This window comes from Engystomops pustulosus, chromosome 6, assembly GCF_040894005.1.
Source record: "Engystomops pustulosus chromosome 6, aEngPut4.maternal, whole genome shotgun sequence".
In the NCBI taxonomy this organism is placed as follows: Eukaryota; Metazoa; Chordata; class Amphibia; order Anura; family Leptodactylidae; genus Engystomops; species Engystomops pustulosus.
The window spans coordinates 136,030,753-136,052,676 of NC_092416.1; the positions used below are offsets into that span (position 1 = coordinate 136,030,753).

General features: G+C 40.3%; 1 protein-coding gene and 1 long non-coding RNA gene across 3 annotated transcripts in view; one reads left to right on the forward strand and one right to left on the reverse strand.

Moving 5' to 3' along the window:
• FMNL1 (formin like 1) overlaps positions 1 to 21,924 on the forward strand; it is a 54,259-nt gene that overhangs the window by 15,637 nt on the left and 16,698 nt on the right. The window contains exons 2-22 of one of the 2 annotated variants that reach the window (XM_072111204.1): positions 3,224 to 3,307; positions 4,780 to 4,863; positions 6,651 to 6,724; positions 8,650 to 8,733; positions 9,128 to 9,265; positions 9,403 to 9,502; positions 10,465 to 10,541; positions 11,113 to 11,206; positions 11,281 to 11,355; positions 12,168 to 12,278; positions 12,416 to 12,565; positions 14,248 to 14,334; positions 14,440 to 14,641; positions 14,730 to 15,317; positions 15,403 to 15,527; positions 15,606 to 15,808; positions 16,855 to 17,089; positions 18,332 to 18,400; positions 18,497 to 18,577; positions 18,907 to 19,036; positions 19,581 to 19,744. In XM_072111204.1, the coding sequence (XP_071967305.1) occupies positions 3,224 to 3,307; positions 4,780 to 4,863; positions 6,651 to 6,724; positions 8,650 to 8,733; positions 9,128 to 9,265; positions 9,403 to 9,502; positions 10,465 to 10,541; positions 11,113 to 11,206; positions 11,281 to 11,355; positions 12,168 to 12,278; positions 12,416 to 12,565; positions 14,248 to 14,334; positions 14,440 to 14,641; positions 14,730 to 15,317; positions 15,403 to 15,527; positions 15,606 to 15,808; positions 16,855 to 17,089; positions 18,332 to 18,400; positions 18,497 to 18,577; positions 18,907 to 19,036; positions 19,581 to 19,744 (2,955 nt within the window). Of the gene's footprint in view, positions 1 to 3,223; positions 3,308 to 4,779; positions 4,864 to 6,650; positions 6,725 to 8,649; positions 8,734 to 9,127; positions 9,266 to 9,402; positions 9,503 to 10,464; positions 10,542 to 11,112; positions 11,207 to 11,280; positions 11,356 to 12,167; positions 12,279 to 12,415; positions 12,566 to 14,247; positions 14,350 to 14,439; positions 14,642 to 14,729; positions 15,318 to 15,402; positions 15,528 to 15,605; positions 15,809 to 16,854; positions 17,090 to 18,331; positions 18,401 to 18,496; positions 18,578 to 18,906; positions 19,037 to 19,580; positions 19,745 to 21,924 lie in introns of both variants that reach the window. The other variant, XM_072111203.1, reaches the window with a different exon arrangement.
• Positions 12,151 to 21,924, reverse strand: part of LOC140064375 (uncharacterized) — a 32,233-nt gene continuing 22,459 nt past the window's right edge. Inside the window, exons 2-3 of the long non-coding RNA XR_011847759.1 lie at positions 16,911 to 17,315; positions 12,151 to 12,496 (exon numbers count right to left, since the gene is read on the reverse strand). This is a non-coding gene — a long non-coding RNA (uncharacterized lncRNA). The remainder of the gene's footprint in view (positions 12,497 to 16,910; positions 17,316 to 21,924) is intronic.

Below are 21,924 nucleotides of genomic sequence, written 5' to 3' on the forward strand. Positions count from 1 at the left end.
TTTAACAAAACTAAATGTTAATAGTCACAAAATGGAGCTTAAAGAGAACCTGTCATGCAAAATAACCCCCCTAAACTAAATATATTTTCATAAACTGCCATTAGAGAGCATTGCCTCTATCCCTTCATTGTCCCTCTATATGGCTGTAAACCTAAGCAATGAGGTCCTAAAGCTGTATGCAAATGACCTGTGAAATGTCCAATGAAGCATTAGCATATTCAAGCTGTCCACTCTATTCATGGGTGGGAGCACAGCCACACCCCCAGTGCTTGACTGACAGCCTGTATAATGATGTGAGGCTGTATAATGATGTGAGGCTGTATAATGATGTGAGGCTGTATAATGATGTGCTTCCTGGTGCTGGTGGCCACGCCCCCTGTAGCCTGTGTGTGTGTATAGGAGAGATACAGCAGCTCCATGCAGCCATGTTATAGCAGAACATGTCAGATTCATGTGTAGCTGATGTCTGTGTCTCTCACCTGTATATTAGGAGGATGCAGCATGTCAGCAGATGCAGCACACACACTAGCCATGCTTTACTATACATTACACACAGACATGAGCAGGGGGAGGAGAGGGGAGGGGGAACAGGGGTGACATCACTGCCTCTGACCATGTGACCAGCCTCATTTATATGATAAAGAATAGATGATTTTACAATAATTAAATGTATGAAATGACTAGATAAAGGCTGGGATGGGATCCTTGTGAGCTGCTCTAACAGGTAGAGGTGACAGGACTAGTGGCAGAGACCTGATGACAGGTGTCCTTTAAATAGTTTGATTTTGTCATTCAAACTTTTATGGTCTTTCTAAAGTATCACCAAGATAACTGCCAGTGGAAACTACAAGTCCCATGATCCTTTAGTGCTCAGTTACTCCTCCTTCCTCTTATGCTCTGCTCCCAGTGATGATACAACAGGTCTCGTTGCTCTGTTACCATAGTAATGATGTGTAACTGCCATCACCAAAACACTGGCCATACTGGATGCACTGCAACCAACCAACTACAGCCAAACATAGTGGTGATCACAGGACCTGCGCAGGCAGGTGCAGGACATGTGATGTGGTCATGTAACCAGCAGCCATCTTCTTTCCTGTGTCTTCTCCGCACGGAGGAAATTAACTAACTGATTAAAGGGCCAGTAGCATTTGAATAATTCATTATAGTCTATGCCAACAGCATTTTCTGCTAAGGAGAGCAACCAATTGCATATAAGCTTTAATAAAGCAGTTGATCATAGTATTATAGACTTCATTCTATACTTTATTAAGTAATTAACCTTTTTCTGCTTATTTCTCCTGCACTGAGCAGTAGATCTAAAGCCTTCTGATGTCTTCCTCAGACATGTAAGGAGACTAATGATATTCTCTAAATTTGGAAAGAGATTATTTCTCCTTATTGACACTTTGCCAATAAAGGCCACCCTGCATGCGTGTGGTGACTTAATGCCATTAATGCTCCACTATGGGATTCCAGGAAACATGCAAATAAGTTTTCCAGGATGGGATAAGAAAAACAGTGCCTTCAGAAAGCCTAATGACATTATGCAGGATTAGTCAAACCAGTATACCTATTCCAGAAGGAACATATTCCCAAGTGTAAACAGTACTGTGGATGCATCTCTTTAGTACATGGTAGGGAACTGGTTTAGCTGTGATACTAGGGTCGGGAAGTAAGAGATTTCCTTACAGATACTTTGCCAATTAAGGCTGTCCTGCTGGCGTGTGGAGTATTATAGCCATTGATGCTCCTCTAGGGGATTCTGGGAAATATGTATGTCTGTTTTCCAGGATGACATGGAAAACATTGGGGCACATTTACGGAGGCGTTCTTTTAGGTGCAAACTGCTTGCACAGGTATTTGTGGCGCAGCTGCACTAGCCACCATGCAACACAAATTAGGGGGCTTTCTGATGCCCAGTGATGTACTCTACTGCAGTAGTGCAGGGGGCGCCAGATTCATGAAGAACGTGTGCCAGAAATCCTGAATAAGGTGCAGCCTGCACTATACACTTAACTGCTTAAACTGCTTTATTAAACTACTTAAATAAAGAAGAAAGGCACGGAGAAAAAAGGACACAGGAACATATTTCTTTAATAAAGTATATTACAATGTTTACTATTATCAGCTACACTATTGTTTTATTCAATTTTGTTGATGGTTGAGTTCATGTTAAGCTTTCAATGGAACTCCATAAAATTTTACCTCATTAAACTACTAGCCCTCTCAGTAAGAAGATGATATATCCATTCTAGAATTCCCTCTTTTATTTGAAATGTCAGCCATTTACATACAAAAAAATCTCCTCTAAAGTCAAGTGAAAATGAACAGAGAAGAGTCATATTTTGCCTGAAATATGTTTAGAGGCTGCAGGAGGGGTGTCACTTCAGACTTCCCTATATTCCGTTCAATATTACCTTTAAACATCAAAGGCTTCCACCAGATAACAGTACTTCTATGGCCTGTCCAGTCCCAATATTTATCACCAAACAAGTATTCATGGGACTAACTGGGAAACTAGATGCAACAATCTATATGAATTTGCTGGATCTATAGGTCCCCATGAAACATCTTTGGGCAACTGAGATGCAGGATACCATACAGTGTATGGTCTTCCACAATAATCAGTCATTCATTCTTATATTGTAATCGCTTACAGGGGCGTAACTTGAGGTGGTGCAGAGGGTGCGATCGCAACCGGGCCCAGGAGGTTTAGGGGACACTTTCCAATATGAGAAGACTACTACTATAAACCATACATTATAGTCGGGGGGCCTGGCACAGACTTTGCACTGGGGCCCATCAGCTTCAAGTTACACCACTGATCGCTTATATATATCATCGTCAATTCCACAACCCCTTCTTAGTGCATTTATTTTTTTTTGCCAATGTGTGTATATATGTAATGTTCCTGGCTCTTTACAACTAAAATAAATGTCATTTACTAATGTTGCCATAGCTGGCAATGTACAGTAGTTTTCACAAGAATTATATGATGGTTAGAATATATCTGACCTTTTGGAAAAATTATTTGACACCCTGTGGCACACGCCGGGACTTTAGGATTGCATTGAAGACATGTTGGACTTGTAATAGGTACTACACAGGGTACAGTCATAGCATTTGGGTAAATAGGCTGATAAAATAAGCCACACTGGATAACAACCTTTCTTCTTTGTGTTGGATGCATGTGTCTAAAATTTCTGTTCCCTTTATGCAGAACGCCATGAACCTTCCACCAGATAAGATAAGTGTACTCCGGCAATATGACCAAGACAAGAAATGGGAGTTGGTATGTGATCAGGTGAGTAAAGTATTGAATCAGGGGATACTGAACCAATATAAATTAAGAAGACTTGTACTGTCATGCAGTGTAATCCACCAACTTCTACCATCCTTTAAAAGGTATCTCACCATTAATACTTGGAGTTTCGTTTTCTTGGAGTCCTAGAAAACTCTCTGGTGTGCGTAGCCTCCGTTTTTTAGAGTTGTGGCTGTGTTTTTTAGCTTAGCTTTACATGTGACGGTTCATTGTCTTCTAAGGCCACAGATTGACGTGCGTTGCATGTCCTCCAGCACTTCCAGCTGAGCTGTCAGTGCTGATGACCACAGCGATGCCGGGACCAGTTGCCAGAGTGGGTCAGTACACTTTCTTTTTTAGTCACCTCTACAAGGGATTTGCCTGGATTCCTAGAAAAGGTCACAGGCTCTTCTGAAGCATCAGTCATACACTAATTTACAAACAAATATTTGTCCCACCCATATGATAACTAGTACAGACAAACAACAGCCATAAATCTTCCTTTACCCGTCACATTTATCAACTGATTTCTTAAAACTGAATTCCACAAAGGAAGAGTGAGTAGTGAATTCACTAAGCCCAATAGCTACACTGTGTTCTCCTGTCACGTAATGCAAGCCAATACTCTACAAATGCATTTGGTGACACCTATACTAGCAGCTAGTGGGGGTCATTTACTAAGGGTCCGATTCGCACATTTTTGTCGGGTTTCCCGTATTTTTCCGATTTGTGGCGTCTTTCCCTGAATTGCCCCAGGATTTTAGCGCACGTGATCGGATTGTGACGCATCGGCGCCAGCTTTCACGCGACAGAAATTGGGGGGGGTGTGGCCGTCGGAAAACCCGATGGATTTGGCAAAGCCGTGGAATTAAAAAAAAAAAGTGTCACTTGACACGCGCTTACCTACACCCAGGATAGGAATGTGAACTCCTGCAAACTCCAGCGCAGCAGCGACACCTAGTGGACATCGGGCGCACTACCTTAGTGAATCACCGAAAGACCCAAATCATCGACAGAGAACGTGCCACTGGATCGCGACAGGACCGGGTAAGTAAATCTGCCCCAATGTGTCCCAGGTGCATCATTTTCTTTTAATTGAAAGAAAATCAAGTCTTTTTACTTTTTTAAAACATTTTTAAGAGGTGCAAATCCTTTATAAATCACTTACAAGAGATGTTTCATTTTTTAGGGAAAAATTTTGTAAAAATATGGTGGACACATGAGCATCTGGTAGCTACTTATATAGAATCTGCCATCTACAAGAGAACCAGATCTCTATGTCTATAGATTCTTAGACTGATCAGACAATTTGTATGGACATAGCCTATTTACAAGGAATATGGTTATACCTAGTTGTCAATTTATTTACACTAAAATGACAGAGGATCAGGAAAAAACTGATCTAATTATATTCCATATTTCCAGTTCATATCAATTATGGTCTTAAAGTAATTCTCCAATGTTCTCTCTTTCAGGAGAAATTCCAGGTGAAGAACCCGCCAACTACTTATACACATAAACTGAGAACTTATGCGGATCGAGGAGGGATCAGTGTGAAGGTATGATACAGGCCATCACACAATGATCAGTATAATCCAATTTTATCTGTAGATCTTAACCAGCAGAAGAGGTACAAATCTTTCTATTACAATTTTCATTGTCGGATCCTAGTCCTGACCATGTGGAAGTGGTGTTATATATAGGCCTCTTGCCTATACCACGAACCTTATTGAAAATCGTTTGACTTGAATCAGTAAAAATTGTGCAATTTTGATTAGATTTTGGTCGGAGTGTCTTCAGAGTTTTTCATCGTTCAGTCCGGATGCAATGCAACAATGTGTTTTTTTTTGTAGCACAAAATCACCTTTGCCCTGTGTCAGATTCTCTCTCCTCTCCTACTACTTCTATGACACTAGTTAGATCCTAAGGCCTCTTGCACACTAGCGTTGCGTTTCACGTCAGGGTGCAATGCGTGAAAAACTGACGTTTTGGCTGCGTTTTTGTTCCATTTTTCCTTGGAGTAATTTGCGTTTTTTTTGCGTTTTCGGCGCATTTTTGACGCGCGATTCAATGGGAGACTCGAGCATATTTCAAAGGGACCATGGTTTGGGATTAAAATGTGTTATTTAATTGAAAAATAATGTCTTCTGATAATTTGCAAACATCGGCGATCTATTCTTCACTGTTCCGCGCGTATATTATCTCCCGACAATTTAGCAGATGTGAAGAACAGTGAAGAATAGAATAAAAACATTGTACACAGTGAACACAGTGAACACAGGATCATTTAAGATAAAAACACAGTGCAGAACACAGTGCAGAATAGATTACAGATGTTCGGCACATCTGCTTACTTGTCGGGAGATACGCGCGGAACGGCGCGAACAAAATAGCATGTGAAGAACAATATATATGTGTGTGAAGAACAAATTGCAGATGTTTAAATACATCTGCAATGTGTTCTTCACACATATATATTGTTCTTCACATGCTATTTTGTTCGCACCGTTCCGCGCGTATCTCCCGACAAGTAAGCAGATGTGCCGAACATCTGTAATCTATTCTGCACTGTGTTCTGCACTGTGTTTTTATCTTAAATGATCCTGTGGTCACTGTGTTCACTGTGTACAATGATTTTATTCTATTCTTCACTGTTCTTCATTGTGTTTTTTTAATTAAATGCTCGATCGCGAGCAGGGGAAATAATGTTATTCTGGTCACCTAGCAACCCTTACGTTTAAAACGCATTGCACTCGCATTGCACTTGCAATGATTGCGAGTGCAATGCGTTCTTGATGCATCTCCATAGACTTGAATGGGGCGTGAAAAACGCGCGTGACCCGCAAAAATAGAGCATGCTGCGATTTTGACGCGCGTGCAAACGAACGCAAGCACGCGCGTTAAAAACCACGCTAATGGAGAAAGACCCATTGAATACAATGGGACAGAGTGCAATGCGAGTTCTGAGCGTCAAATGCACGCGCAGAACTCGCGCGTGAAAAACGCCAGTGGAGAAGGGGCCTAATGCTGTTTTTTTTCACGGACCCATAAACTTCAATGGGTGTTTTTTTTTCATCTAACTCACATCAAAGCTGAACATGTCCTAATTTTGACGCATCACAATAGAGATGCACATTAAGAAAAAAACGAATATGTGAAAAAATTGAACAGCTACGTGTCAGAGTTTAGTGCATCACATTAGATCACATTGGATTTACACAAGACAAACACTTGTGAGCAAGGTGCCTTAAAGGCGCTAGAGAGAGGGTCTTTTTTTGTAATTATTTTAGAATAAAACATCATACTTCATACAGGTACTATATAATTATACATCTCTTTATTAAAGCTTAGGAAGCGGGACCAGGAAACCACCACAGTTCTCAGAGAACTGGAGATCTCCCTAAGGACCAATCACATTGGGTAAGTTTTATTGTGATAAAGAAGTTTCAGCTTGTTCTTTGGTCATTTTTCCCATAAAGGGGTTATCCAAGGGTATAGAAAAACACATTGGTGGCCGGGATGGGGTGGCAGCGCAGCTTCCGTGCCCCTGTCTGTTTACATGGGACACGGGCTGTAGAGATCGCACGGTTGGATAGCCCCTTTAACAAACAGGGACACACTTGTCTTCTTATTGCACAGAAAGCATATTTGGTGCTCATAATGAGTGACTGAAACAAAATGGACATTTCCTTTAAGGAAGTGGGTCTATTTAACACTGTGGAACTAGCACAGGTATACACTGTTTTGAGGATGTAAGTAAAGTGGAAATAAGTAATTTTAGAAATTGCCTAGGTTACTACTATTTTTAGAAATTCACCTCACTAGGTTATCATGCTCACATCCTTTTAGTGTGTATAAAATCAACTAAAATGAAGACTCTAAGAACCTTAAAAACCAAAGGGGAGGGCAATAGAAATGTGGCCTGGGATCTGTAAAATGTGAATTCAGTGTGCTTAATAACTGGAATCTATCATTGCCTCACATTATATCTCAGATGTATTTTAGTCTGCACTGAGGGGATCCATTATCTTATTTTTCTTACTAAGGAGCCTTTCGGAGCCTTCTTCTTAGTACATTTTGTAGTTGGGTTTGTATAAACATTCTGTCTCTCTGAGAACAAGGCCTCTGGGAGAAATGGTGCATAGTTCATCAACATTTTGGGAAAATGGCTTTAAGAGGAGCTTCTGGTATATTCAAGATAACTTACAGTATTTTATCACCTTTTCACGCCGTGTGTAAAGCTTTTTTCTGTTTCTATATACATAACTGCTCAAGAATAAAGGCATTGATTTGAGTACATCTTTTGACTGTGTATGTTGTCATCCTCTGTGCCCATATCCCAGCGCTGGAAACAAAGATTACCTTACAATTGTAGAAGGGCTGTTTGAGCGCTAGATAAAATTCATTAACAGGCATCTGCCACAAAATTTCTGACAATACACTAAGTAAAGGTCAGTCCACCTCAACGAAAATGTGCTTAGAACAGCAATGAGACCTACTGAAAACCCTCATTCTGGAAATCAGTGGTGACCAAGGATACACGTGGAAATCCATCTTACTTTAATTTCCATTTGGGTAGACAAAGGATTAAAATTTTAGATCAAACGAAATACAATTTAAAGGAATGAACCGTTTGTTTTTTTACAAAAAATACACTTCTTTTCTATGCTGTGTAAATACCATGTGATGATATTGTGTAACTTAGAAAACTACAGTCACATGGGGATAACACACATTGCATGCTGTAATCTTTAAGGAATGAATCAGTGTACTATGGTTCAGAGAACTATGAACTACACTATGGAGAAGTGTACTATGGTTCAGAGAAGGCTTTACATCATTTATATGTGTATAGTTATATGTATATGCTAAATACAAAACTTAGAAACTATGTAAATAAATTTTATTACATATCTGTTTGATTTGCTTTTATTTACTTCTTTTATATAGTTTTCTCTAAAATGTGTCCCTAGTGTATCAAAATTATTTTTGGTTTATTGGAAGGCAGAACGCAAATAGAAAATAACTATAAACATTTAGAAATAGATGGGTAATAAACGGTAAGAATCAGCTGCAGCATGGAGGTGCTCCTGTAACACCCATGAGAGCCCTTTTTGCTCATTAGCACAAGTTTATATTAGAAAGAAGGAGGCCATGGATAACAAATATAAGAAGATTACCACAATCACAGTGCCTGGATCTATCCTTGGTTTGCCATGCTTGATTTTGATTGTAGCTTTCCTTTAACAGTGAAAATATGCTGTAAGTAAGAGTAAGTGAGATGCAAATAAGTTGTAGGACAATTTTCTATATATAAATTGTAAAAATTGTGTTCCTGTTCATAGGTGGGTAGAAGAATTTCTCAGCAAAAGTGTTGGTGGTCTGGATGCTCTTGTGGAATACCTATCCTACGCACAGGGCTCCTTTCCGTAAGTTACAAACATTGTGAACTGTATTTGCATTCTGAGTGTATTTATTTTGGATGAAGTAATACTGATCTTGATTTGGAAAACATTGTCTCTTTTGGCTACTTGTAAGGCAGCTCCCTTACCATCAAGCACGTTTAGCAGTTTCTCTGGCGTCTCCTGACTGCGTCCCCAGCTCTGACTCCCAGCTAGTAGTGACATCTAGTGGTCACAAGTTACATTGCAGTAAAATAGAAATACAATATTAAAGAATCCATAAATACAATGAAAATGGGAAAACCAACTCTAGGGGGTAGGGAGGTATTGTGTGGCAGGTATACACAATCCTTAAAAGTATATGAATATTTGGATGTAGCATTTAAGTTACCAATTGTTTATAAGCCTTTTACTCTTTTAGGTGCAACATGGATAACTCTGATAACGGAACACCTGAGAAACCCAAAACCTTACAGGGATCCCTGGAGGATATTAACAAGGGAAGCACATCTTCTTCCCCTTCAACCACTCCTTCAAGAGCACGAAATCTGACTTCCAAGTAATGCTTATTGCCATACAATTATTTTGCTAAATTACACTGCTAGGATGGTTTGCTCTCATACTTTACCAGATATAGTTGTCTATGATCAATAATGCTGTAATATTATCCCTCATTAGTAATTTATGACCCAACAGGTATAACTTCCGCGCCACAATAAGAAATTCCAAACATCCGAATATGACGGATGATGTGCATGTATGCATCATGTGTTTGCGAGCAATCATGAACTACCAGGTAAGAACTATTTATATACAGTGGTGGTTGTACGGAGGGGTGAATGAAAAATTATTGGGTTTATTTACACAAAAAAGTTTTCACTTTATTTTTTTCTGTTGTGGTGATTGGGGTTAGCTTGGCGTTCTTATAAACAGGCACATCCTGCTGCTCCATTCACTACTATAGAAGTGCAAGAAATTGCACAGGGTTTGACTATTTTCGCCCTTTTCATATACTATCTATGTGAGTGTCAGAGATAGTAGAGCTCTGTGATCAGATACATCCATAGTATTGAATGGAGCACCAGGAAGTTTACTTCAACTGCAGCTTCATTCAGTCAGTGAGAACGGTTCTAGTGAATTGTGGTATCATCTTGTGGCTAGGCAATAACAACAATACTTGGTGTAATCCCCTTAAAGGGAGTCTACATCCTACCCAGCTATATACAACTACCAGTACTATATAAATAGATTCCCCTACATCCCAAACATACGTTTCTTACTTGTAGATAGTCCAGCCATTAATGAGAAATATACGTTTGTAGCTATATGTACAGTAAATTACCTAGTTCTTGCACCAAAAGTTGACAGGAACAGAAAACTGGCGGACAAGACTTAGTAAATGCTCCCCTTTGTCTCTAGCTTTCATAATCCTCTCTGATCTGCTAGGTGGAGACTTTGCTTCTCTGACTCCATGCTCCCCTCTCCTTCAGAGTGTTTCTATGTTATGTCACACCTCTGTGAATTATTGTCTTGCTTGCATGCAGCGTGGATTTCAGCTTAGGTGGAGGAAAGAAAAGCCAAAATAAGTGGAGTAGGAAGAAATTTGCTCTGATAAGATTTATTACAAAATGTGTTGTAGTAATTTGCACTACTGATTTGTGGGTAATTTTATTTGTGCAAATAAAGAGATTGAAAAATCAGTCTCTTAGTTATATTGTAACAAATTGGCCTCATAGCCTCATTCTTCTTCATTTACAGTTAGGATTCAGCATGGTTATGTCACATTCATCCTGTGTCAACCAGATTACCCTCAGCCTTACAAACAAGAATGCTCGGTGAGTACAGTCAAAAACTACTTAGCTCAATTCCTATACAGTAGGTGTAGCTTTGACTTTTAAATCGAGGGACACATCTAAGGACACTGTCATTAGCTTTTACCCCACTTAACTACAGTACTAGCAATCTCAGGCAGCGTATTAACTCCTCTGGGATCAAGCTTATTGTAGAATGGAGGATGTGTATTTTCTGCCTGCATTCAATTTGCGATTTTGGGACCTTTGAACAACCTACAAAGGTCCCAAAATGACATTGTGTACATGTGTATTGAGAGCAAGAACAGATATACAAAGATTCATGGGTGAAGGTCCTTATCAGCATAAAATTTGGGGGGTCTCCTTGAAGGCTTGGGCCCCAGCCTACTGTCCAAACAACACATATTATAATCCATTACTGCTCATTGAGCTTTTAAATATTTTAAAATATGTTTTTTTGGCCAGCATGTATGTTCTTCCGAATTTTTGTTCTGCATTTTGGCCCAAACATAGTATAGAACATAGAACAACGTATACTACATATAAATATCATGTTCTGTTACTACCAAATGACCACGATCTGTTTTGGTTATAGTACTAAGGCTCTGGTTTTGGAGCTGCTGGCTGCAGTGTGTCTAGTCCGTGGGGGACATGAGTTAATCCTCTCGGCTTTCAATTACTTCAAGGAGGTAGGAAACAGAGACACTGTACTCCCACAATGTAATATCTTCTGTACAGCACATTTATATATTTGTGTGTGCAGGTATGTGGGGAAAGCTCCAGATTTGAAAAGTTGATGGAATATTTCCGCACGGAAGACAGCAACATTGATTTCATGGTGAGATTGAATTCTCCATAGTAAAAATAAAATTATGCTTTTCCAAAGTGATTGTGTCCCATCCCTTGAGTACATTTTAAATTGTTGCAGATGTGGAGAGCACATTACTGGGCAGGTTATCATCAAGAATAAAAAATGGCAAGACTGCCTTCATATTCCTCACCCCACAACCAGTGTTGCGCCCTTTATTAACTTATAAAGCTAATAAATAATATTTTATCTTTATTCTCTGGTTCACAAGGATTGTGGGGATACCTTACTTATATAGTTTTTCTTATATTTTCTTAATTTTACTGAGCAAAACCAATATTGGAGAAAATCGCATTGTTTTTACTATCAACAACTTTTCAGGGCCATAACTGCGCATGCTCAGTTACTTACAGCCAGGTCCTTCCAGGATGCGAAACCCAGCGAGAAGAGGAGCCAGCAGCCACGGGGCACTCGCGTCAGAAGAAGTACCCTTAATGACCGCCGTAAAAAGCCAATAGGGCGGTCATTAAGGGGTTAAACACTTACAACAAATAACTTCTACTCATAGAGTAACACTGTTAAATCTTAAACAGATAAACATGAGCACCTGTATGCCAGTCTTTTAGAGGACACAAACCCGTTCAAAAACTGTGAGCTGTGACATTAGATACAAATTACAAAAAAAGGGAGGGCAGGAAGATTCCCAGGAAAGAGGGTAAGCTCCCCCCACCAACCCATTTTTAACTATGTTAGCCCACACCCTGGGCCCTGAGCATATGCAATAGATGTGATTTAAATGTAGCCAAAGAAGTTTTGTTTCAGACATTTTATTATTTTTTCAGGTGGCCTGCATGCAGTTTATTAACATTGTGGTGCATTCTGTGAAAAACATGAATTTTCGGGTTTTCCTGCAGTATGAATTCACACTGCTTGGACTGGATGAGTACCTTGAGGTAGGTTCCTGTGTATCTAAAGGCAAATAACTACATCCACTGCATATATAAAAATTGATATCAGTTGTATACAGGAATAAGGAAAGGAGATTTGTCTGGAAAATCCTTATTAATTTCATCTTCTGGTGCTCCTTAAGGTTCTGAAGCATACTGAGAGTGAAAGGCTCCAGGTCCAAATCCAGGCTTATCTTGATAATATATTTGATGTGAACAACCTCCTGGAAGATACAGAGAACAAACATGAGATGTTGGAGCATGTAGAGGACCTCCAGGGACATTTAGTACATGTAAGTAATTTTAATAAAAACATACACTCAGTGGGGGACATTTATCATATTATGTTAGCCCTGCCCTCAGGAGGCTCCAACCTGGCAGGACAATACTACACCAGGTTCTCCCAGGCATAGAATTGTGCTATAGCCTGCAAACTTACAGGCCTAAATGTTGACAGGCTATAGCTAGAGTGCAGATGTGAGGCACTAATGCCCTGCACTGCCCCACTCTGCCACCGGCCTTACCCACTTACGCCATTCCATGCCCACATGAAGAAATAATTGCAATCACCGGGGCTATGGGCTTAACTAATAGAGCTGGGCCCCATAGCATATTCCTGCATGGGGCTGCCCTTCCCCTTAAAAAATATAGACATATTTGTACACACACATCTATTTATAAAATCACACACATTTATACACTCTTGCACACATACGCACATGTACACACTCATGACCACACATTTCTGCACTCATTTATACATTTAAACACTCATCATATATACACAGGGGAAGATTAATCAGAAGTTTCTCAGGTAAAACTGTTTTAGTTGCCCATTGCGCCAGGCAAGAATTTGCGATTAAGGTAGCGACTATGCCACCTCCATGACATGTGGGCGTGAAGGGGGCATAGAAGGGCACGGCAGCCATCAGACTAGGCGGGCACGGGGAGTTCTGACACTTGCCTGTGTCATTTTGAAAAACCTTTGAACTTTCGTTCACTTGTTTTTAGGCAAAACTACGCGAAATTGGACCTGCCTTAGTCTTGCCTGGCGGCCAGGCCGCCCTCTGGGTTCATCAAGAGGCCTAAGTTCCTTGATGAATCCAGCGTGACATAGGGGCATGACCGCTATCACGGGGGTGTGGCCGCTATGATAAATCTCCCCCATATTATACATATAGTATATATAAACATATACAGCTTATACACACATACAGCATTTACAAACATATACAGCATACACACACAGCATTGACATAAACATATAAATCCAACATATTCACACATACAGCATATACACTCATCATATACACACACACAGACAGTATATAAACAGCATACACACATATACAGCATATAAACACATACATACAGTATATGCAGTATATAGACACATATACACTCTTATAAAGCATATGCAAACAAGTTCAGCATACACATCATAAAAACACATACAGCATAAATACACACATATACATTTATACACTCATACAAACATCCCAGGGTCCATGCTGACCACATGTGGGAAGTAGATGGCTGGAAGTCCCCGTCCCTCTACCCCGACATTTTGTATCTGAGCTGTGTACTGAGGAAGATGTGCACTGCTATATAAATGTTATGCTGTACATTGTACAATATAATATGTATTTAACAGTTCACCTCCTCCAATTCTTTCAACTGGCAGTTCAGGGGCCGGGCCCCCTGACACTCTGGGCCTCCTAGTAGATGCTATTGCTGCTCCCCCTGTTATTCTGCACCTGACTGGGGGAAAAACTGGCATACAAGTCCTGATAAATGTGCCCCAGTAAGAACATATGCAGTGAAAACAAAACTTTATTATTCAGCATGGAGATGAACTAAAATTCTAGACACTAACCACGGACAATGTAGAACTATTTTACATTTTACACTTTCATTCACAAACCATAAGCATTCATGTGGTGTCAATGGTCAATATCTTCTCCTCCAACTATAGCTGACAGAGAAGTTACAGCAAACAGAAAATGAGTACATGAGAAGAGTGGCAGAGCTTGAGAAACAATTGGACCAGACTCGAAAGGAGGTGAATACAATAAAGGTACCTGTAGATATTACTCCAGAATGGTCATATGAGTTCATCTGGAAGACTAGGCCATCAAATGTAAGATGACGCCTCTGTTTTTTCTAGGAGAAGTCTATATCACAACCCTCACATATAATCCATCAAAACCTCCCAAACGGCCAAGGAGTAGTCTGGGTAGAACCTGTAGGGGACACTTGCACAGAGGAACTTTTTTCTGTCGATGGATACATAGAATCTCCTTCTAGTGTCACTAATGTCCGCCCAGCTTCACCATCAGCCATCAATCTGTCTATAGTATCAGAACCAGGTAACTCATAAGTATGACACATGCATTGTTAGCATTCATATTTTTCAAAACAAGATGTGAGTTGATAACGGCATGTGTTCTGTTGCAGATATCTCTACTCATGAAACAGACATATCACCTGACACTCATGCATCTGAATTACCTCTATTGTCAATACTTGATTCAAATATCCAAACTGTGCCACCTGCTCCTCTGCTTCAAGGACCAGAGGGTAATATTATCTCAGCTTCACAGCCACATAAAGTATCATGGTCTACTACAAAACCTGATGACTCTCTACTCCCTGGAACTAAGAATGATCATAGTATATGCAATCAACTGGAATCAGTGCTACCCCAGGTTGAGCAGTCTGGTGAATCTTGTATTCCTTCTCCACCTCCTCCTCCACCACTTCCACCTCTTGATCTTCAAGGCTCACTAGCACCATCACCACCATGTGGACCTCCTGCTCCACCTCCACTACCAGGTGCCCCACCTGCTCCACCTCCACCACCAGGTGCCCCACCTGCTCCACTTCCACCACCAGGTGCCCCACCTGCTCCACCTCCACCACCTGGTGCCCCTCCACCCCTTGGTGGCCCTCCTGCTCCACCACCACCCCCAGGTGGTCCTCCTGCTCCACCACCACCAGGTGGTCCTTTTGTACCACCACCACCTGGCTCCACTGCACCATCTGGTAAGCATAAGAAGAGATATTATTTCTCATATTTTCAATACAAATCACAGTATCATGTCTCTTATGTTCCTTTGTTATTCTTAAGGAGTCAGCATAAAAAAGACAATCCAGCCAAAATACAGAATGCCTGTTCTCAACTGGGTAGCTCTGAAACCCACACAGATCACTGGAACAGTATTCACACAGCTGAATGATGAGAAGGTGCTTCAGGTACTGGAACTTCTAAAAGCCATATTTTGATACAAAGAAGCTATAAAAGATCATTGCAGTCACTTTTCCCCCTAACAGGAACTTGACATGAGTGAGTTTGAGAACCAGTTTAAAACCAAAGCCCAAGATCAAGGCCAAAGCAAGTTTTTCAAAAAAGTGGGTTCTTCACAAAACCAGCCAAGCAAAGTTTCTCTGATTGATCCAAATCGAGCCAAGAACCTTGCTATTACTCTTAAGAAAGGAGGTCTGACTCCAGAAGCCATTACTGCTGCCATCCAGTCGTAAGTAGTGATAAAAAGATGCAGCAAATGTTTGCGCAAAAGGGATATGTCAAGACCTTTTTTATTTGATCATGTATCTTTACAATTAGTCATCAATGTCAGAATGGCAGGGCCCATAACCTGGCAACTCCACTATTTAAAGGAAACCTACCACCAAGATAAAGGATTGTAAACCAAGCACACTGACATACGCGTCCCCTCTGTCAGGATCTGCTCTTCTATTACCATCTTATGCGCTTGTTTTAACAAAAAAAAGGCTTTAATAATCATGCAAATTATCCTGAGGGGCTTTGGGTTCTATAGTTAATTGAGCCAAGAGCCCCTCTGCCTCATTTGCATCATTTTGAAAGCCTTTTTTCATAAAAACAAGGGCATAAGGAGCTAAAAGAAGAGCAGATCCTGCCAGAGGGTGCGCACACCAGAAAGTAAGTATGCTTGTCTTACAATCCTTGATCCTCATGGTAGATTTCCTTTAAAGCATTGGCAGAACTCTAGTGAGTAACCTGTTTTTAGATCAGACCAACTCAATTGAATTGGGCTGAGCTACAATACCAAGCACAGCCACATTACAATGTACAGAGCTGTGTTTTGTAAACTGAGAAGAAGCAGCATTTTTCCGGGACACTTACTTAAAGATCCAGGCACTGTGACTGTGGTAATCTTCTTATATTTGTTATTTATGTTATTCCTTCCTTCAAAAATCAACTTATAACATTATGCTAATGAGTATGTTATCAGAACCCCTCTGTGCTGCAGATTCTCAGGCTGTTACTGCTAATTATGCAGTGTAACAACAGCTTGGGAAGCTACAGCCAAGAGGGTTTCTATAACATACCCATAGCCCTTTGCGCTAATTAGCATAAAAGTTATGGATAACAAAAAGAAGATTACCACAGTCACAGGGCCTGGATCTATGAGTTCCCAGGTTTAGCAGACTTGACTTTGATGGTATATTTTTTTAAGGATAATTGACCAACAAACACAAAATACTGAAATACAACTTTAACATTTTCCTACTTTTTAAATGAATATTCCTTTTATTGCAGTTATGATATGGAGGCCCTAAATGTGGACTTTCTGGAGCTCCTTTCCAGGTTCTTACCAACAGATTGGGATAGACAGCAAATTTCTCGATACTTGAAGGACCAGAAGCCCCTTGACCAATTGGGTGCAGAAGACAGATTCATGGTTCATCTTTGCTCCATACATAGGCTCTCAGAGAAAGTTAACACTATGATCTTTATCTCCAGTTTTCCTGAAACCACTGCTCGCCTTACGCCAGTGAGTTCATACATGTGTTACTATGTAGAAGAATATTTTGTTGAATGTGATATCCGGTTTATGCTTCTAATAAGACTGTCCATAGAAAATAAGCTCTTTCTAGGCTAGTTCAGATGGCAGATTTTGCTGCAGATTTTCTGTTGGAAAAATATGAGGTAAAATCCCTCTTCCATTGAAATCAATGGGACACTGGCAAGACCATTCTCTGCGATAATGGATGATGCTCCTGTAAAAAAAGAAGAAACATAGAAACTGTTGGTATAAAGGACATGTCAGTCAGATATGAACACTATGATGGCTAAAATTGAGAGGTGCTACCTATAGTTATGTCTTTAGTCTTAGGCAAGGACAGCTCTGTGCAATATGCTGATGTGATACCACACAAAAATGCATATCTATTCAGCTCCTCCTGCTCTATAACATGCTGGCTAAAGATAGGGCACTATGTACAATCTGCTGATATCCACCTGCTCTATGACATGCTGCCTGCACATAGGACATTATGTACAATCTTCTGATATCCACCTGCTCTATGACATGCTGCCTGCACATAGGAAATTATGTACAATCTGCTAAGATCCTCCTGCGCTATAGCATGCTGCCTGCATATAGGACAATATGTACAATCTACTCAGCTCCTCCTGCTCTATAACCTGTTGCCTGAAGATAGAATACTAAGTGCTATCTATCCAGCTCATCCTGCTATATAACATGCTGCCGGAAAATTGGGAATTATGTACAATCTGCTCAGTTCCTCCTGCTATATAACATGCTGCCTGAAAATAGAATACTAGGTGCTATCTACCCAGCTCCTCCTGATATATAACATGCTGCCTGAAGATTGGGCACTATGTACAATCTGTTCATATCCTCCTGCTCTGTAAGATGTTGTCTGCGCATAGGAAATTATGTACAATCTGCTCAGTTCCTCCTGCTCTATAACATTCTGCATGAAGATAGGACACTGTACAATCTGCTCACCTCCTCCTGCTCAAGAACATGCTGCCTGCACATAGGATATTATGTACAACATACTCAGCTCCTCCTACTCTATATTATGCTGCTTGCACATAGGATATTATGTACAATCTGCTCAGCATTTCCTACTCTATATTATGCTGCCTGCAGATTAAACGCCATGTTGTACGTGATATGTTCCTTTATTGGCTCACAGCTTTACACCTGTAGAAATGTCTATGTTAAAATAAGATTTATGAGGTTCAAATTTTGCTTTTTTTCTAGCAATTAAATGCCCTGATTGCTGCATCAATTTCAGTAAAATCTTCAGAGAAATTAAAAGGGATCCTGGAGGTAACAATTTTTATATTCCTGTCACCTTTACAAGTCAATACTTAGACTTATTAATATTTCTTCATTAATAACTGTGTCCTATTACTTTTTGGGCAGCTGGTTCTGGCATTTGGCAATTTCATGAACAGCAGTAAGAGAGGTGCAGCGTATGGATTCCGGCTCCAGTCTCTGGATGTGGTGGGTACTTATACTAGTTAGCAATTCTTACAATTATGCTGTATGAACATTTCTGTCTTTTGGGCAATGTCATATGGGAATAATGCCAATGACAACATTTAAGCCATCCTTATGTTTTTGTGGATGAGGAATGAAAATAGTGACAAAATAGGTGCAAAACACAATAAAAAAATGGACAAAACCCCTGTTAGTATGAAAGGGGCTTAATAGTAGCATCCTTGGATTGACATTGAGAATATAAAGTGCCGAAAAGTTTCCCTTGTTAAGATAACTTATTAATTTAATGGGTTATATTCATGACTAAAATATCTTTCTCCTTCTCTGGCCAGCTTCTAGAAACCAAATCCACGGATAGAAAGCAGACATTGCTGCATTACCTGGTGCGAACGATCAGTGAGAAATACCCAAATTTGGCCGATTTTCAGTCAGAATTGCACTTTTTGGAAAAGGCTGCCACAGGTATCTAAGATAAAAAGTTCCTGAAGATCTGGTGCTATAAACTTATTACTGTCATCCAAAGACCATACGTATGTCACTTTGCTTATTGTTACATGTTCATTTTAGGCATGTATTTATAGGTAATATTTTGGGGCTATATGGTATATTTTTTCAGCTAAGATCAAGGAAACATTTTCTTTCTGTGGCAGCAAGAGATTCTGGTGCGTCCCACGCGTCCTTGACATCTTGCTGCATTAGTGGCTGTGCAGCCAATGCAGCAAATTGACCCCCCTAACTACTGGTCATGGCTGTGATTGGCTAGGTGTGTTCCACTGACCAATCACAGCTATGGCAAGTAGCTCAAGACCTCAGATTGCCGGATTGGAGGCACGGCCACCAATAAGGCAAAATGTCCAGGACAAGCGGGGCACACGTGCACCCTGGACCCAAACTTAAAGTTCGTATCTGCTCTTCTATAGTGGCAGCCATTTGAATAGTCAAGTGTGTATCTGGAAGATATCCAAAGCACGTCCAGCCAACCTCTAACTATGTGTTCATTCCTTAGTCTCTCTAGATGCAGTATTGTCCGATGTCCGCTCACTCCAGACTGGGATGGAACAGGCCCAGAAAGAATTTACAAAACAGGATGATAGTGTCACCCTCAAGGAGTTTCTAAAATCCAGTATGGATGTCATGACAAGGCTTGCAGCTGATGCCAAGACTGCACAGGTGACTTTTCAGGCTATTTCTCTGCTCACACATTTGATGATAGCAATAATAATTGCAATAATAAATTCTATAGCGCCATCAGAATGCACAATGCATAACAAATCCTCGGGACGTATACAATCAAAATAAGACTTTAAAGGGGCCGACCTGAGCGCAGAGTCCATGCCCCTGTAAACAAATAGGGGCACAGACCAGGTGAGGCGGTGGCGCGGGACATCAGAGGGACCACAGAGGTAAGTAGAGGTTTGGTTTTTTAAGCAGCCCCCTCTCAGCCACAAAGAAGTCTCAGTGTCTTTGAAAAGTCTCAGTGAAACTTTTGGAACAGTCTCAGAGATATCTTGGTCATATGAAACAAAATGAGTGAGGGCCTTGCTTGCAAGGGCTTACAATCTATGAGGGAGAAGGGGTAATTGAATATAAGGGTATGACTTATTATAGATAGAGAACATAAAGCCCTAAAGAGACAGAGGGCATGGCTGTACTTGGTGAGAACCTGTGCTGCACTCATGATTTACTACACTGTTGAAGGTCATGGGTGTGAAGGGAAAATAAACCTAACAAATAAAGCCAAATCTATTCCTTTAACAATATGCAATTACAATATCCTAGCCTCAAGGTAAATAAGACAAAAGCAAAGGACTAGCCACTTGAAACTAAACTTTTACTAGTATAAATAATTTAAAAATCATCACTTCCAGAAGTCATCTATAAACACAAGCATAAACCAAATTTAAAATTAAAAAATGGAGCACTCTTGCCAGGTCGGGTGTCAGGCTTCAGGATGTGTATTCCTGTGATGGACCTGGGAGGGGGATATTTGTATATACTCGCCCTCAACACTGTACGGTCCCTACAAACATTTTTGAGTGATACACCTGGTTAGTGAGTGGGCTCTCTAGCCAGGTATATCAATTAGAAATGGATAAATCTAATTTACTCTGGGGGAACAACCATGGAAGGCCTGTGTGTGACCTTAATACAGGATTCTAAAGTTTTCTCAGTTATGTTTGTTTTTTTCTCCCTCCTTGGATTTCTTCTAGTCCTAACTAGTCCCCTGATGATTCACCTCGACTGGTGATGAAACGCATAGGGAAGGGAAGGATTGGGAGCACTCTTTTGATATACTCAAAGGGCAATCCAGTGCACTTGTCTAGGGATGACATGGGTACTGTCCTTGTCAGGACGGGAGCAGTTGGGGCTGTAGGGACCGTATAGTGTTGAGGGCAAGTATATACAAATATCCCCCTCCTAGGTCCATCACAGGAATACACATCCTAAAGCTTAACAACCGACCTGGTAAGACTGCTCCATTTTTTAATTTTAAATTTGGTTTATGCTCGTGTTTATAGATGACTTCAGGAAAATAAACCTTTGACCAAAATTTCCTTGGTGGCCCTCATATGCAAGTAGGTAATAAAGGTTCATGGCTATGCTACAACCAGTTGTCCAAATTGTGTTATGCTCTGTTCTGGCATTGTGTAAATACAGCAGCAGGACCTTTTGAGGTTACTTGACCCTCATGAAATTTCAGATAATGTTAATGTCAGCTGAGAGGACCCATCCTTTGCAGTTCTCCACGAGGAAGAAGATGAACATAAGAGTGAGATGGGGCTCTCAGCATTATGAAACAATGTTGTATGTATTTATTTGCATTCTATATCCACATGCTTGTAATTTGAGTAATCCTACTTGCAGCATCTTGCAGAAGAAAGAATCATTTATTACATACAGTTTTCTTGTCTCTGGGTGTTATCACCACTGCCCCACATCCTCACAATAACGCTATTGTATATGTACCGCATGCTGAGACAATCATATACTTCCTACTTTCAGCTCATACAAGAATTGCAAGAAAGTTAGCAGAAATGCATGATAGGCTCTGCGTTGCCCACAATTTTATTTTTAACAGACTCATGAGAATTTATATATGTGATATTTTTGTAACGGATAACACAAATAAGCAACATATTAGCTACATTTCCTGTAAACTATAAAAAAATAAGCGCTCTTCACACTACCCTTCGCGCTGCAGCAGTCACAGCACTGCACCTCATCCTTATTTCTCATATACCTAGCAATCCGTGCCTGATGAAGGTTTGAATTAAGACCGAAACGTTGCACAAACTGTTATTGGATTGCTTTTCTCGTTAAACACTGGAATGAAAATAAAATAAGAATTT